The sequence below is a fragment of the Canis lupus genome, chromosome 30 (assembly GCF_048164855.1).
Source record: "Canis lupus baileyi chromosome 30, mCanLup2.hap1, whole genome shotgun sequence".
Classification (NCBI taxonomy): Eukaryota; Metazoa; Chordata; class Mammalia; order Carnivora; family Canidae; genus Canis; species Canis lupus.
Genome location: NC_132867.1, coordinates 31,398,496 through 31,415,609, shown reverse-complemented (window position 1 = coordinate 31,415,609; position 17,114 = coordinate 31,398,496). Strand labels below are relative to the sequence as shown.

The 17,114-nt window shown below is 38.2% G+C and overlaps 1 protein-coding gene and 1 pseudogene across 14 annotated transcripts in view; one reads left to right on the top strand and one right to left on the bottom strand.

Annotated features, from left to right (window-relative positions):
* SYNJ1 (synaptojanin 1) overlaps positions 1-17,114 on the top strand; it is a 90,849-nt gene that overhangs the window by 55,953 nt on the left and 17,782 nt on the right. For all 14 annotated transcript variants that reach the window (XM_072806773.1, XM_072806777.1, XM_072806774.1 and 11 more), the window contains 9 exons: positions 2,317-2,457; positions 2,730-2,922; positions 3,367-3,525; positions 4,668-4,824; positions 5,522-5,639; positions 5,740-5,955; positions 9,824-9,902; positions 13,230-13,392; positions 16,798-17,007. In XM_072806773.1, coding sequence (XP_072662874.1) covers positions 2,317-2,457; positions 2,730-2,922; positions 3,367-3,525; positions 4,668-4,824; positions 5,522-5,639; positions 5,740-5,955; positions 9,824-9,902; positions 13,230-13,392; positions 16,798-17,007 — 1,436 coding nt within the window. The remainder of the gene's footprint in view (positions 1-2,316; positions 2,458-2,729; positions 2,923-3,366; positions 3,526-4,667; positions 4,825-5,521; positions 5,640-5,739; positions 5,956-9,823; positions 9,903-13,229; positions 13,393-16,797; positions 17,008-17,114) is intronic.
* On the bottom strand, positions 5,049-5,181 carry LOC140621854 (U4 spliceosomal RNA; annotated as a pseudogene).

The window sequence follows — 17,114 nt, the reverse complement described above, 5'->3', positions numbered from 1 at the left end:
TGTAGTAACTAAGTTACAGGTATACCTTGGAGATCTTACAGGTTCAGTTCTCAACCACTGCACTAAAGCAAATAGGACAATAAACCTAGTCAAATTCCAATGCATATAAAAGTTAAGTGTACACTATACTATAGTCTGCTAACTGTGCAATGGCACTATGTGTAACTAACAACAAACACCCCTTAATTAAAAAATACTTCATTGCTAAAAAATGCTGGTCACCATCTGAGCTTTCCACTAGTTGTAATCAATCACCATAACAAATATAATAAAAATAAGAAAAGTTTGAAATATTGTGAGAATTATCAAAATGTGACAGAGACAGGAAGTAAGCAAATGCTGTTGGGAAAGTGGCACTGATAAGCTTGCTTACACAGGAATGCCACAGACCTTCAATTTGTAAAAACCACAATATCTGGGAAGCACAATAAAGCAAGTCACAGTGAGACAAGATGTGCTTATATGTAGCATGGTAGAAGATGATAAGTGGAATGGAAAGTAAACAGAAGTAAAGAGGGTCAGCCATGTGGTGTTGTGCAGTTTCAATGGAATGATCGGGTAGGGTTCACTGGACCTGAGAAGTGAGCTGGATAAATAGAAGAAAGTCATGATTCTCTTCTTAGAATCCAAGTTGTAGTGGTAGGATTATGGTAGGTAGTAGAGGAGAATCCATGTGCTGGATTTGTATTTTGGGGTCGGTATGGCAGGGTTAGATTAGATAAATGGGCGTGAGGTCATGTTCTGGCTCACCACTTATAATGTGTGTGGCCTGGAACTGTAAAAACACACTCTTTTGCTCTCCTTGTAGGTTCTTGGGCATTCTTTGGAGATTCAGACTTATTACTCTGAAAATCTATAAAGACCCCAGCATTTATGCTACCTTCTCTGTATGAACTGTGTTTCAGACTAATTGAATAGTTGAGAAAAGTTCTTTATAGAAGAATTCTAACTTACTGCAAATGCCTATGGAATGCTGAAATTATAAAATCAACATTGTGCAACCCTTAATGAAGTAATGGCAGTGATCAATAGACACTAAAACCTTAAAAGGATTAATGGGAGAACTTTTCATTATAAAGAGTTGATTAGATTGTCAGAGTCTGCATAGCAGATCAGGTTTAACAGCACAGAGATTAGGTACTTCCTGCTTTGATGCAAGGGTGACTGTATTTGCCATTAGGTTATTTTTGCCAAAACAAATAAATAAATTTGAATGGGTTCCTTAAGCTTCTGCATTAACCAGTTTAAAGCAAATACGAGTGTTAGAGGAACAAGTTAAGATACTGTGAAGACACATCAGTCAAATCCAGACTGTTGAACATTTCACAGACAAATGGCCCAACTTCTTAAAAAAATAAATAGCATTAGAAAGGGGATGGATCTGGGAAGATTGAGAGACTATTAAAGATTCAAGAAATATAACAAGCAAATGCATTGTGTGGGCCCTGTATGGACCCTGTTTTATTTGTATTTTTATTTCTTGAAGATTTTATTTATATGAGAGAGGGAAGGGGCAGAGGGAGAAGGAGAGAAGCTCAAGCAGACTCCCTGCTGAGCACAAAGCCCAATGCGGGGCTCTATCTCACAACCTTGAGACCATGACCTAATCCTAATAGAATTGTGATTATGTAAAAATTAAAATGTCCATTGCATTAGATGGTACATACTAAAGTATATATAGGTGAAATGGCATGTGTCTTAGATTTAGTTTAAAATATTCTAGGTTCATGCATGTGTATACACATGAGCACACACACAAGTGAGGAGAGATAGAAGAAAAAAGATTGCCAAAATGTTACTTGTTGAAGCGAGGTAATAAGTTTATGGTGCTATATCTTACGATTATCTCTTTTTTGTACATGTTTAAAATTTTCCATGATAAGTTTTAAAAAGATATTAATTATAGTATGGAAAATAAAAAGGTGGAAAGCATGTCTGGAAGCATGTACTTCTCTGTTATCCTAATGAAAACTAAAGGAAAAAGTACAACTGTAGATTACTCAAATGGTGAGCACTCATTTGATAAGTATGCTCAGATTTTCTTTGTAAAGGAGTAATAGACTTTGAAGTATGTTATTCTTTTGGCTAAATTTTAGGTTTTTCTTTTTAAAGGAAACAAAAGATAGCCTACATAAATATTTCACTGTTGGTATGGATCTCATAATTGTTTGATCTCATGTAGTCTTATGAAATTTGAGTATATAAAGATATATTTGACAATTGCCTTATAAAGTAGGCTGTGTTGTAAATGTCTATTAAAAGATTCCCTTTTTAAAAAAAAAAAAAAAAGATTCCCTTTTTAATATTTTCTGGTAGCACAACCAATCAGAAGCTCTGGGCTGTGGAACTGCAGAAGACCATCTCCAGAGACAACAAGTATGTGCTGCTGGCTTCTGAGCAGCTGGTGGGCGTCTGCCTGTTTGTTTTTATCAGACCACAGCATGCTCCTTTCATCAGGTCAGTAAACACTGCACTCTTGGAAGGCTACATCCTACTATCATGTAACAAGAAAAAGACCTGGAATGTTTGTTGCTTCAGAGAAAACGCTCTTGAATCTTGGTTTTAAATGTGTTTTTAATTAAAGAGTCATTAATAGTTTTACCATATTGTTGCCCAGCCTTGTTCTCAAACTGTTAGTTTTATATTTATGTCATAGACATTCCTAATTTCTTATGTGCACAGAAATATTGGAAGTTCTGATCTTTGATTTAGAGTCCTTTGTTTTAAAGGGATGTTGCAGTTGATACTGTGAAGACTGGAATGGGAGGTGCCACTGGAAATAAGGGAGCAGTTGCAATCCGAATGCTATTCCATACAACAAGCCTCTGCTTCGTCTGTAGCCACTTTGCTGCAGGGCAATCACAAGTCAAAGAAAGAAATGAAGATTTTGTAGAAATTGCACGGAAGTTGAGTTTTCCAATGGTAAGCTCTTACTGATTGTTCTTGAAGATGAAACTTTTTTAAAGATTTTATTTATTTATTCATGAGAGGCATAGGGAGAGGGAGAAGTAGGTTCCTTGAGGGGAGCCCGACATGGGACGTGATCCCAGGACCCCAGAAGCATACCTTGAGCCAAAGGCAGATGCTCAACCACTGAGCCATCCAGGTTCCCTGAAGATGAAGCTTTGAAATGCACTTTAATTTATCCCTAATTCTCTATCAGTTTTTAAAAATTTAAGATAGTTCCTAGAAACATCAACAGTGGTCACCTAAATAGATGTTTCATGTGTTATTAGTCTCGGGGCAAATAAATAGGGCCTGGCCAGAGGAAGGCATATCTGAAGCATATCTGAAGCAAAGAAATAGTTGTAAAACATTTTTTAGATTGACTTTTTTGAACCTAAAATCCCTTCTCCTTGCCTTCAGGGAAGGATGCTGTTTTCCCATGACTACGTATTTTGGTGTGGTGATTTCAACTATCGGATTGATCTCCCTAATGAAGAAGTTAAAGAGCTCATAAGACAGCAAAATTGGGATTCTCTTATAGCAGGAGATCAGCTTATCAATCAAAAAAATGCTGGACAGGTACATACATATTTAAGAAGATTCTTGTGTTGAGAAGAAGGGGATGTTTATTACGAGACATGCTTTCCTTAATCATAGTGTCCTCCCCACCTTTTTTAAATTCTCTTGGAGTTTTTCTTTTCTCTTCTCTTTTTTCTTTTCTCTTCTTTTCTTTTCTCTTCTTTTCCTTCCTCTTCTTTTCTTTTCTTTCTTTCAGAGGGGGAGAAAAGGTGGAGGGCACAGGGAAAGGGAGAGAGAGAATCCCAAGCCCTGGGTATGGAGCCCTACAGTGGGGCTCGATCTCACAACCCTGAAATCATAATCTGAGCCAAAATCAAGAGTTAGATGCTTCACCGACCGAGCCACCCAGGTGCCCCTCTTGGAGTCTCTTCATACTTAAATACATGTCTCTAGTTTAACATACACTGAATTACCTTTCCTTAAAGAATAAAAAAAGAAAAGAAAAAAGACACATATTTCCCAGGAGGAAAAATATGGTAAGCCTCTGTAACATTCACCTTCAAGTAGAAGAGTATACATTTTTGGTTCTTTCTTTTTTCAATAGTAGTGAATTTAGAATCTTAGTCTTTAGAGCCAGTTTTTTGCCTTTAAGATCCCGTGAAAATCTACTTTATTCTTTTGTTTCTAATATCATCTAAAGATTTCTAAAACCTGTTTTTTAAAACTTACAGCCACAAAATTTTAAAAGGTTAAAATAATTTTTTTTTTTTTTTAAGTAAGAGGTAATCGAGGCCACTTGAAATGGTTCCTTTCTGATCATGTGATTTAAATTCTAACACTTTGGGCCCCACTTAACTTTTTAGGCTTTACTTCCTCATTTGATAATTAGATGTCAGACTATATGATTTCTAAAAATCCACTATAGTTTTAATTGTCTCTTAGAACTCAAAGGCCTGATAGAATTCCCTTATTCACATTTTTGTACTTTGTTTAATCAAAGGTCAAACAAGTGGCATGAACAAGTCCTAGGTTTTTTGTTTTTTTTTTTTAACCTTTGTTCCATTCAGTTAGAAGTGTTTATCTAATGGACACAAATTTTGTGTGAATCTCCACCGCATAATAAACATTTAATGAATGGCTGTCTGAATGAAAACAGAACTTTTTTTTTTTCAAATAATTTACTTTGCGTATGTTTGTTTTAGATTTTTAGAGGATTTTTAGAAGGAAAAGTGACCTTTGCTCCGACATACAAATATGACTTGTTTTCTGACGACTATGACACCAGTGAAAAGTGCCGCACCCCTGCTTGGACAGACCGTGTCCTCTGGAGAAGAAGGAAGTGGCCTTTTGACAGATCAGGTTCGGACATGGACTTCCTCATTTAAATTTGCTAATGCGAATTTTAGGAGGAAGAAGGGAGTGATATAAATGTTAAGGGAGGAGGGCTGCTTTTTTTCAACAAAGGTTTCTAGAATAGAAGAGATAAAATATAAAACAATTTTAAAAATATTCTCAGACTTGTTTATAAAAATTTAATTTTTTAGTCTATTTTCTTTCAGTGACATAAATTCATATAAAAAGAAACAAGGAAACACTTTTCTGAAATTTTTATGAAAATCTCAATGGAGTGCTAATGAAGGTTTTTAATTTGAATAACAGCAATAATCGCACCTCGGATAAACCTCATTGGCTACAATACTGCCACTGCGCAAAGCTAATTTGAATAACTAATATGGTTCATAAATATAATGAACTGCCATTTGTCTGTTGAATTACTTATGAAACACTATATGGTCACAGGCCTTTAATCTCAGAAGTAAAGCCTTAATTTTTACTAAGTAAAGCATACAATGATAATTTAACCAAAACACCTCTCTAACTTAAAGGTATCTAGACTTCCTGCTGACTAACAAGTGTATCAGGCATCCCAGCCTTGGGTGACTGAGGCCAATAAAGCAAAGCAGCTAGCTCCTTGCTCCCCATGATCTGTCATGCTCATGTAGCTTCTCTTGTGTGTGTGTGTGTGTGTGTGTGTACTTTTTATTTCTGACTACAGCTGAAGATTTAGATCTTCTAAATGCTAGTTTTCAAGATGGAAGCAAAATCCTGTACACATGGACTCCTGGCACTTTGCTGCACTATGGAAGAGCTGAGCTGAAGACTTCTGACCATAGGTTTAAATAGTCTTGGTACTTCTAATGGTGCTTGAAATTTATTTGAAATACATCCTTTCTTAAACATTTCTAACACACTCATCTTCCTTTATGCCTCAAGGCCTGTCGTTGCCCTGATTGATATAGATATATTTGAAGTTGAAGCTGAAGAGAGGCAAAACATTTATAAAGAAGTAATCGCAGTTCAGGGCCCACCAGATGGTACAGTATTGGTCTCAATCAAAAGTTCTGTCCAAGAAAATAATTTTTTCGATGATGCTTTGATTGATGAGCTTCTGCAGCAGTTTACAAATTTTGGTGAAGTTATCCTCATAAGGTGAGTAAGATATTTAGTGTCCAAAAGCAGCTCATGACTCATGAGTATTTTTCTGTATCAGAAATTACCTTTTTATTGTTTGAATAGCATAGGAGTATAGTAGACCCTTGAATAGTGTGGGATTTGGGGGCACTGACCACCCCCAGGCAGCCAAAAATCCACTAAGAAGTTTGACTCCCCCAAAACTAAGAGCCTATTATTGATCGGAAGCCTTACTAGTAAGGTAAACAGTCAATTAACATATTTTATATGTTATATGTCATATATCCTTATAATAAATAAAGTAAGTTAGGGGAAAGAAAATGTTATTAAAATCATAAGGAGGAGAGCAAACACAGTACTGTATGTATCGGGGAAAATCCACATAAGCAGACATGTGCAGTTCAAACCTGTGTTGTTCAAGGGTCAACTGTATTTTTATTTCCAAACTACAGGAATATCATACTATAGAAATGTTATTCAAAGGATTCATAGGTTTTGAAACTAAATTGTGGTTAGAAAGCTTTGCAATTGAGTAACAAAAGTTTGTGTGAACAATTGATGACAAAAATATGTACGCATTTAGATATGGTATCTTAAGACTCCCATACAATCTAATGTATAACACAACCCCATGGCAAAAATGGAGCTACGATCACTGTTTTATTTTTGTTAGGAGAGCTAGGAGTAAAGCAGAGTGACTTTTCCTCCCTCAGTTTAAGAAATCTGATGTTTTAAGAAATTTTAAGTACATTTAATTTCCAGCTAACAGAGAAACAGCACCACAGGAGGAATAGTCAGGAGTCATCCATTCCAGTCTTCATTTCCGGCTTGACTTAACCATCTGCCTTTTGCAGAACCAGATGCTTCTTTCCTTGTTTAAAAAAATGTTCTCTTCCAAGTGTTCAGCAGTTTTTGAGAGACTGAATGACATGTATGTGTTTGAATTTCATGGGGAAGAGGTTTGATTCCTTTCTGTGCTTTTCATCTACTCATTTAGGTATGTTTTATAGCTATTTGGATGCTAGATCTCTGTATTAGGTACTGTGGAAGAGCAGAGGAGAATTGAAGACTATTCTTGCTTATAATCTAGTTGGGAAGACCAGAATTGTGTAATGGCTTCCCTAGATCTTAAACAAAGTACTCCACAGACTGAGGATGGTGTGCTTTCTGTGGAGCAAGAAGAATGCCCAAGAAACCTAGAGCCCTTTCAGAGAGTAAAGGAGCAAATAGAGAAGAAATTGCATTTATATGTCCCTCAAAACTTTTTAACAAAGATCCATCCCAGAGCTTTAAAATAAAACAAAAATTTCTAAAATCCTAAGGTACTAGGTAGTACGTAGTAAAATCTCCCAAGTTTACAGATGAAAGTAAGCTTTGCCAAGTACAGAAAGCCAAATTATCAGGAGCGCCATGTGGGCAGCATTGTAGCAGACAAGTGTCCTCATGAGCAAACGTAAAAGAATCCAAAGTGTACATAAAGGATGAAAGACTCTGATAAAGAAAAACCTCTTTATAACCCAGTCTCAAAGGAACTTGGTATTAAATTTGGAGTCAAAAGTTTTCTCCAAAGTACTTGTCATCATTAGAAAAAATATTGGTAACAAAACAAGGTATTACCCTAACATTATAAAACTATGCATTTCCTCCACACATGGAATATTCTCATTGTTATACCTGTGGACAACCAACTTAGAATAGAAAGAGCAGACATGGAAGTAAACAAGGAGAGGACTACTGTCACCAGTAAAGCTAGACTGACCATTATCTTTTGGTCTAGAATAAAACAACCATTCAGGAGTGACCAAAGTCTGTAAACCCATTTATTTGTAAATAAGAGATTCCCTGGAAATGTAAACCGGGCAAATTTAGATACTTTTATTGAGAGAAAAATCTAGAAGCTTTTACCCTAGTAGTAGAAAACAGGAAGAAAACACAGCTTCTGAAAAGATCTACATAAGCCCATGGTTATTAGAACCAGAATCATGGGGGCACCTGGGTGGTTCAGTCAGTTAAGCATCTGCCTTTAGCTCTGGTCCTGATATCAGGGTCCTGGGATCAAGCCCCATGTTGGGCTCCCTGCTCATCAGGGAGCCTGCTTCTCCCTCTTCCACCTTCCCCCTACTCACATTTGCTTGCTCTCTCTCTCTCTCAAATAAATAAAATCTTTGGGGAAAAAAAGGAACTAGAATGTCTTGCTAAAGTTAAAAATGCATAAGGAGCACATTGCTAATTAAGGATAGGATCAAGAAATGAGCCTTGCCATATGACCACAAATGATTTGGTTCTACTACCAAAGAACAAACACTGTGGACCCCTCTTTATCCATGGTTTCAGTTACGTGAGGTCATCTGTGATCTGGAAGCAGATGATCCTCCCTCTGAGGTAGGGTCAGAAGGTCAGTAATAGCCTGATGTTATTCCATAATGCCTATGTCATTCCCTTCACTTGATCTATCATGTAGGCATTTCGTCATCTCACATCATCACAAGAAGGGTGAGTACAATCCAATAAGATATTTTGAGAGAGACCACATTCATATAACACTTATTACGGTATATTGTCATAATTGTTCTATTTAATATTATTGCAAAGCCCTTGCTGTGCCTGATTTATAAACTGAACTTTATTGTAAGTATGTATGTAGAGAAAACATAGTATAGACAGGGTTTGGTACAATCTGCAGTTTCAGGCATCCACTGGGGTTCTTGGAATGTATCCCCCATGGATAGAAGGAGAGCTGTTGTAATGTTTGAGGTTGGGGGACTGGTGAGCATAAGTGCAACTTTATGGTAGTGGAGTATAACCTTTGGAGGAGGGATCTTCTCCATTGGCAACATGGAGGTATTCAGGTATTCAGATGGGAATGATGTCCCTGTGTCTTTCAAATGATGGCATCCTGTAGCTTAGTAACTTTATGCCAAAGAAATTAAGTCACTTATCTTGGTCATATTTGGGTGATTGTAGAATCTGTTCCAGCCCTCTGATTTAGACAGGATAAAGTACTTATTCATGTTTCTGCTTTTTAGCCTCTTCCTCTTGATATACATCGGCCATACTTTTGAATCCTAGGTTAAGTGTGTGTATGTACACGTGTACATATATACACATTTACCCCTTTGAAAAATCTGCAGGGATTTCTGGTCTTGATTTGTATAATTGGGAGTCGCTCAATGTGTAAAATTGTTTCTATGAATAAGACTGATACTATTCTTGTTTTCCTCTTTTTTAAAAACCATAACATTATTACATGTCAGTGATCATCTTATTCAGAACTTGTTTAGTGTCCTTTTTATTTTTTCTTTTGGGGTTTATTTCAAAATTACAAACTTAGAATCATAGCAAAGGCCACTGAAGTCCCAAGAGAGTAAATGGCTGTCAGTGAATAAAGGCAAGGACCACAACAAACTAAGGCAGCTCAGGGCCAGTCAGATTTAAACATTCTAATGACAACTCCCTAGCTTATTTCTTGATCAACGGAAATTTGCTTCAGGGAAGTCATCGAGACCGTGAAAATATATAGTTCTGGACTACAGGGATAGGGGACTTGGATTCTAGCCCTGTAACTCATTATCCTTCTAGAGTCACTTTGAACAAGCCACTTAGAACCTCTGGCCCTTTTTTCCCTTGTCAGTGAAGTGAAGGATTAGATTAGCATGGATCACAAATGGGAGGTCCACGGGTCCTGCTTTATTAGCATAATATTTGAAACAAATTTGAATTTGAAAGCTTTTAGAGGAAGAGTGCCCTCTTCAGATCATCAGTGATCCTGTTGCTCTCCCCATTGTTTTTCACTTCCTGGCCTCTATGGGCACATTAATCAATAGTCATTGGGCTAGTTATATATAAGGTATTAATTATTTTTTATGGTTTATTTTTTTTCTTGAAGATTTGTGGAAGATAAAATGTGGGTCACATTTTTGGAGGGAAGCTCTGCCTTGAGTGTTCTGAACCTAAATGGTAAAGAGGTAAGGTAACATTTGTTGTTTCTAAACCATTTTGAAATAAGGTATCTGAAGATTATGTTTTTATAGACATGCAGCGAAATCATCTAAATGTATTTCCAGTACAAAGCCTTATGGTGTGTTTTAATATTTATTATTTAGACTAGGTTTCTGACTGGCTTGGAATTACTTTGATCCTCCCTAAAGATACTAACCACTGGTAAGAGACTAAGAAGAAAACGTGTTTACCACCTAATTGGATTTTTATTATATGGAAACTTTATTAATTGAGATACATATTGTGGCTCATTCATTGTAGGAAAGATTTCTATCAAATAAAGAAAATGCTTTATTTACAAGAAAACATGGGGAAGAAGATATACTGTATTCCTAGGAACTTGTTTTATTGGCTTAGATCATGGTACCCAGATACCTTATTCAGGTATAGGTAAAATAATTCCCATAGATGACAAATCCATCTCCCTGAAATATTTTTGGAAACTTTCAATTAGTGGAGGTATTCCTAACCTATGATTTAAAAATGTTATTGATGGAAGAAATTTACATCAGTGACCTAGAATAGTTTACTTCTATAAAGTCCTGTGTCTATTTTTTCTGAATGCTTTTGGATAGATCCTAAATTACTAAGTATATGGTCACTAGACTAGATGATCTAAAATCCAGGCCTAATTTCTCCCAAAAGTGAGCAGGCAACTCATAAGGACTTCTCTGAGCTTCCTCTTCTATCACATTACTTGAGTTTCCTTGGAATAAAAGTAAAATTTCCACACATATATTGCTTTTGAAAGAGGTTTTATATGCTAGTTTTTCCTAGTGTAATAGTCATACCCAAGCAAAATAAATTGTAAAGAAAGATAAAGAAGAACACTAATCCAACCATTACAAAATAATTTCTCTTAACCTTCATGGATGCATGTATATAAAAACCAATGGGATTACATATACATTTGTGTGTGTATTAACACAAGTGGGATATACATGTTCACATATACATACATGCACAGACACAAACAAGATTGTGTTGTAAATGCTGTTTTCTCACTACCTCTTCACTTGAGACTATGTCGTGGACATTTTTCTCTATGAGCAAATATGTCATTGTTAATGTCTGCATTAATTTCATTATGTGGATAAATACATAAATTTATTTAACAAACTCTTATTAATAGCTAGATTTTATCCAACTTTTAATTATTAAAACCACTCCAGGGAAATCCTGTGTACACTACAACTTTGTGTGCTTCTCCTGTTATTCCTGACCTTAGGATAAATCCCTAAATATTAAATTTGCTATATTAGAAAGTATAGACATATTAAAATTTGGTGCTTGCTGCCTAATTGCTCTTCAGAAAGTGTAGATCTAATTATATAATGCCTCAGATTACCTAAGATCTGCATCCTGATTGATGCTGGGTAATTTCTAACTTTGACAACCTAGAAAACCAAAAATAGTATGTCATTTCCATGAAGATTCAGATTGCTGGTTATCTTAATTTATTGGCCATTGGTACTTTCTAAATGAGCTGTTTATGTCCTTAACCCATTTTTCCCTGGGGTATTTATTCATCTTCTGAAGCAGCCTTGGTGTAAAGTTCAGTCCCTTTCCATTTGTGCTGCAGACATTCCTGTCAGTATTGTAACTTTATTGTGTCTTAACTGTATGGAAAATTACAGATTTTTTAACTTCTAGCTTTAGTTTCTTCAAAAGCATGTCCTCATCCCCAAGGATATAAATATTTAAGAGCAACTCTCAATTTGACCTTGCCAGCTTACTCCCTTGCTGAGTATTTCTTTTGCCTTTCTCTGATAGTTTAATTTTCCTTGTTTTATTTTTTCCCCTCTAATTCAGCCCTCTCACCTTTAAATCTAGTTATCTGCATTATGCTCTTAGGAAATACCCTCTCTTAGCTCCCTAAAAATATTTTGAAAATTCTGTAAAAATTATGTTTATGGAAAGTACATAATAATGTTTAATTTGTCCTTTTGAAAGTTAGACATTTCCAAATGTCTAGTCTGCTGCCTTTGTTAATAACATTATTTCAGCCCCAGATCTTTTAGGATGTAGATCATAAGAGTTCTTCCATTCCAGGGGAGGATCTGGAAAAAGTTAGTTTAAATGGGGTAAACCTAAAGGATTACCTTTTTTTTTTTTTTAAAGATTTTATTTATTTATTCATGAGACACACAGAGAGAAGCAGAAACATAGGCAGAGGGAGAAGCTGGCTCCTCACTGGGAGCCTGATGCAGGACTCGATCCCGGAACCCCGGGATCATGAATCATGACCTGAGCCAAAGGCAGATGCTCAACCACTGACCCACCCAGGTGCCCCCAAAGATGACCTTCTTGAGCATGTTCTTGAAAGACCTATGACGCGTGTTGCCAAGTTCTGAAATGGAATTGATTTGCTCTGATAGGCAGGTGAAGGATGATTAGCTTCTTATAACACTAACTTCAAAGCTCAGGGTGGATTCTAAATTGCTATTAAAAACCGTACCACTCCGGCCAACAGCTTTCAGTGTCTCCATTCTGTGCCTTCAAGGAATTCTAATTCGATAGCACTTGGAGCCAAGGAAGATCTGTACCCACAGAGGTGCCGGCTGTCTTCTCAGCATGTTGGTCACAGCTACACAGCTTATTTGGAAATACCAGAAAAGTTCACTTATTTTATATACTCCAGAAGCTCTTTAAATGAAGGGAGTTGAAACTATGTAGGAGAGAGCTTACATTTTAAAAAGCAAATTTGTTACATGGTATGAATTTTAAATGAGAATGGTTTTCTGGTGCATCGTCTCTGTTTGAGACCAGGGAGTCTGTGGCTGTCTACAAGTTTTTTGAGATTTATTTTTTAAATACATCAACAGGCTGGTGTGACTTAATTATAATGTGTTTGTTTTAGATTATACTTTTGTCTAAAAGCCACTCACAGTTATAGGAAAGGCAGAATGCCAATCCTTCTCTTCTAGAATTGTTTCATGTAAGAACAGTTACTTAACCTGTGGATCAGAATCAAAGGAAGTATAAAATTATGTAGCAAAGTCGTCAGTGAATTTACATCTGGCCAGGGAAAGATACTGGCTACAGCAAAGGAAACCTGGATCTGTGTGCATCTTAGAAGAAAGACCTTAGATTTAGCAACACGGTCTTTTAGAGCGAAGATTGGGAATGTTTAAGGTACTTAAAAATTCAGTATATATGAGACAGTATACATTGTATTGAATCTAGCTGAATGAAGTCTAGATTATTGCATAGTGTAACTAAAACAGTTGCTTTTTTCCAAGATAATTTTCATGCCAATGATTTTGTATTTTCCATCTCTTTTTATCAACTAGTTATTGGGTCGGACTATAACTATTACTTTAAAAAGTCCAGACTGGATCAAAAATTTGGAGGAAGAAATGAGTTTAGAGAAAATTAATGTTGCATTGCCATCATCGACAAGCTCCACCCTGCTTGGTGAAGATGCGGAGGTCACTGCAGATTTTGATATGGAAGGTTTGTTTATGGAACACATTGACTGACTTCTGTGCTTCTAGATAAGTGTCCTTCCTATCGGTGAAGTCTTAGTCTCCAAGTTTATCCATCTCTATCTTCTCGCCACACACAGAGCAGTATTAATTAAATTTGTTTTGCATTGTATTGTGTCTCTTTTGCCTGTACCTAGACTTCAGATTGCAAATGTATTGGCCATTCTTCCATTTAAAGGTTAAGATCTTTACAAGTGTAGGTTTATGTCGTTCTGTGCTAGGAGCACGAATTGGTATTTCTGGTATGGGGTTATGGTCCTACTAGTTGCAGTTACGGTAGAAAAGTAGAAGTTCAAAATGGGTGTTCTAACAACAGAAATGAGTTCTAAGTAGTTACAACAAAAGAAGATCCTTTTCAAAGTAATTTTTAAAGGATTCTCAAGAAGGCTAGGAACACATGCATTTAAATAGATCCATATAAATGTAGCCATTTCAAATTTAGTGTTTAGTATCCAGTTATCTGGATAATAATTTCCTTAAATGTGATTTTTTTTGAAGATGTTATGTATTTATTCATGAGAGACACAGAAAGAGAAGCAGAGACACAGGCAGAGGGAGGAGAAGCAGGCTCCATGCAAAGGAGTCTGAGGTGGGACTCAATCCCAGGAATCCAGGATCAGGCCCTGAGCCAAAGGCAGATGCTGCTCAACCGCTGAGCCACCCAGGCGTCCCTCCTTAAATGTGATTAAGAAATGAAGGTGCCTTCTCATGCTATATGCTGTATTATTCTAGCATATTTCCCATGACAGTGCATCCCTTAGTTTAAAAAATGACAATATATCATACTGTGAGGCCATGTATATCCAGTTAACACAATTAAAAGTTGAATCCTTACAACTCCAGCTTTCACGTTCCTCTGTTCATTCATTGGCATAGTCCATACATTTATATCCTACGTTGTATGTGCCAAGTGCATACTAGGTGCCAGAAATTCAACAGCTGTCATCCTGCCCTTCCAGAACTCCTAGCTTAGTGGTGTTACAAGTGACCAAGCAGTGAGAATTAGTGACAGAGATGCAGTAATGAACAACGCTGTGGTAGTGCACAGGACAGTTGCCTACCTCAGATTTGGGAAGTTGGGAAAGGTTTCCCAGAGAAATTGAAATTTGAGAATTAGATGAAGGAGAGAGAGAGAGTGAACCAGGAAGAAGGAACATACAGGAACCAAAAGAGGAAAAGGCTTAACGTTCTTGCATAAGTATTCCACTCATGAGGAAATAAAGGGAGAGAAAAGAAAGCAGGTGGGGGGGGAGTGATGTGGAGTGGAAGATGAATTTGGTTTGGAACATGTTGGACTGAGGTGTCTTTGGAGCCTTCTGGGCCCACATATAGGCTGTGGGTATGTGGACCTGGTGCTCCGCAGAGACCTCTGGGCTCACAGGGCAGCTCTGATGGCAGCTCAAGGCATGCTTTTTCATTAGCTTGGTAAAAAGGACTGTATAGAGATGGGAAAAAACTGGTCCTGGGAATGAACAGATTTTAAGGTCAGGAAAAAGGCAGCCGCTCACAAAGGGAAAATGAAAAAGAAACAACTATAAATGTCAAAGAGCCAAGAGATTGGCCTAAAAATCAAGGAAAGAACTGATAACAAGGAAGGCATAGTCAGAGGAGTCCTGTGTCACAGAGAGATGAGAAGATATGGAGACCACCACTTGCCCTTTGGATTTAATACCAATGAAGGAGGCTGTTGGCAACACTCATGAGAGTACTTTCAGTGCAGCGATGAAGGCAGATGGTGGTAAATTGAGGTGTGGAGAGAAGGTGAGGAAGTGGAGAGCGTGTCTCTACACAGCTCTTTAGGGAAGTGAAGATGGGGCTGGGGAGAGAGAGGCACTTGCTCCAGGGAGATTGGGGATCCAGGGAGTGCCATTTGAAATGAAAGAAGCTTGAGAGTTGGCTGACAATGTTAGGGACCAGCGGGGCAGAAGTGGTGATAGAACAGGTCACGGGGAAAATGGGGGTGGGCAGAACCACAAGACCTGAGTGCAGCTGTGGGATTGGACACAGCTTGGCAGCAGGTTGTTGAAGGGGATAGGGGTCCCATCTTAGGACTTCTTTTTCCTCTGAGAAGTGTTAAAAGTTGAGGTTATCTGTGGCAGTAGGATAACCCACAGTGTCTGGAGAGTTGAGAAGCTTTGAGATAAAGCCCCTGAGAAGGAGTCAGGGGAGAACCAGTCATGAAATTGCCAGGCAGCTTTGGGATCCCAGAGAAGGCTAAATATTGCAAATTTAATACAACTGCAATCATAGGCACCACGGGATTCTCTCCAGCAGCAGCAGCAGCACTCAGCAGCCCTGGTGCAGTGATGGAGAGGTTAAAAGTGGAACTGCTGCAGCTGGGACAGAAGAGTAGTGCGTGAGGGTGGCCGAGGTGAAGTGCCATAGAAACTGAGGACAGATCCAGAGAAGCAGAAAGGGATAGGGACCAAAAGCAGAGGGATCAAAGGCCTGGATCCTGATAAAGTCACAAGGGGCAAGAGTCACTGAGGGAGAGAACTGGCAGGCTGGGAGGTAGTGATCAGAATGAAGTGTTTTTTGAGTATTATTTCAGAGCGAGGGCAGTTGTGAGGGCTGTGTATGTTTGAGTGGAAGAGGATGTAAGGACAAGACCAAGGTATTATGGTTGTTGATGTCCTGTCTCCATGGATTTTGAGGTCACCCAGAAAGATGGTAGGACCCAACCATCATCCTACTCTCTGCTTAGTCCTTGATGAGTGGATTCAAGTCACTGGAAGGATGGAGGTTGGAGATGATGGCAGCTAGGGGATGCGGAGGGCGTTAACATAAATTCCTGCTGGCATAGCCTCAAAGAAGTAGACCTTTTTGTTCAGAATTGGAGGATTAGTGTTCTGAAACTGGAACCAGGTTGCAAAGGGCACCCTGCCTCTACTCTCCAACCCTGAGGAAAGGTGGAGAGATTGGGAGGCCTCAGGTGAGGAGACCTGACAAAGGGTGCATGGCTGTGAGGGCTGGAGTGGAGCTGAGGGCAATGGGGAAGGAGTGGTTCCATGGAGCAAGTAAGAAGGTTTGGAAGGAGAGTAGTAAACTTCTGAGTCAGCCAGCACTGAGATAGCTGCTCAGTGGAATATTGAAAGTCGTCATGTTAGCCCAGCTCCAGATGTTAGGCACTGCTGGCATCCTCTGCTCTGAGGTAATGGGCTATCTTTACAGTTTTCTGTAAGGGCGTATATACTCATTCTAGTTCTATACATATACATTTTTCATATATGTCTACATGTTTAACCTGTACGTGTTTGCAATGTCATAATGTTAGCGTTTATTTTGTGTATTGAACCTCTTAAAACCTGGATTGGTGAAAACAATCTCTGAGAAAGTTAAAATGGTGGTGATTTTGACAACCTCCTTTCCTTAGGTGATGTCGATGACTACAGTGCTGAAGTGGAGGAAATTCTTCCCCAGCACCTCCAGCCATCTTCAAGTTCTGGCCTGGGCACTTCCCCAGGCTCTTCACCCCGGACCAGTCCCTGCCAGTCACCGACCATATCGGAGGGCCCTGTACCTTCCCTTCCTGTAAGACCAAGCCGAGCACCATCAAGAACTCCTGGGCACCCGAGCTCACAAAGTGGGTATTTATTTAAAGTTCTATGTAACTTTCCCTAGCTGACCTATTTGATTTTAGGTGGTCAAATCTCTGATGCCTTTGGATCTGTCCCATGTTTTCTGTGCATG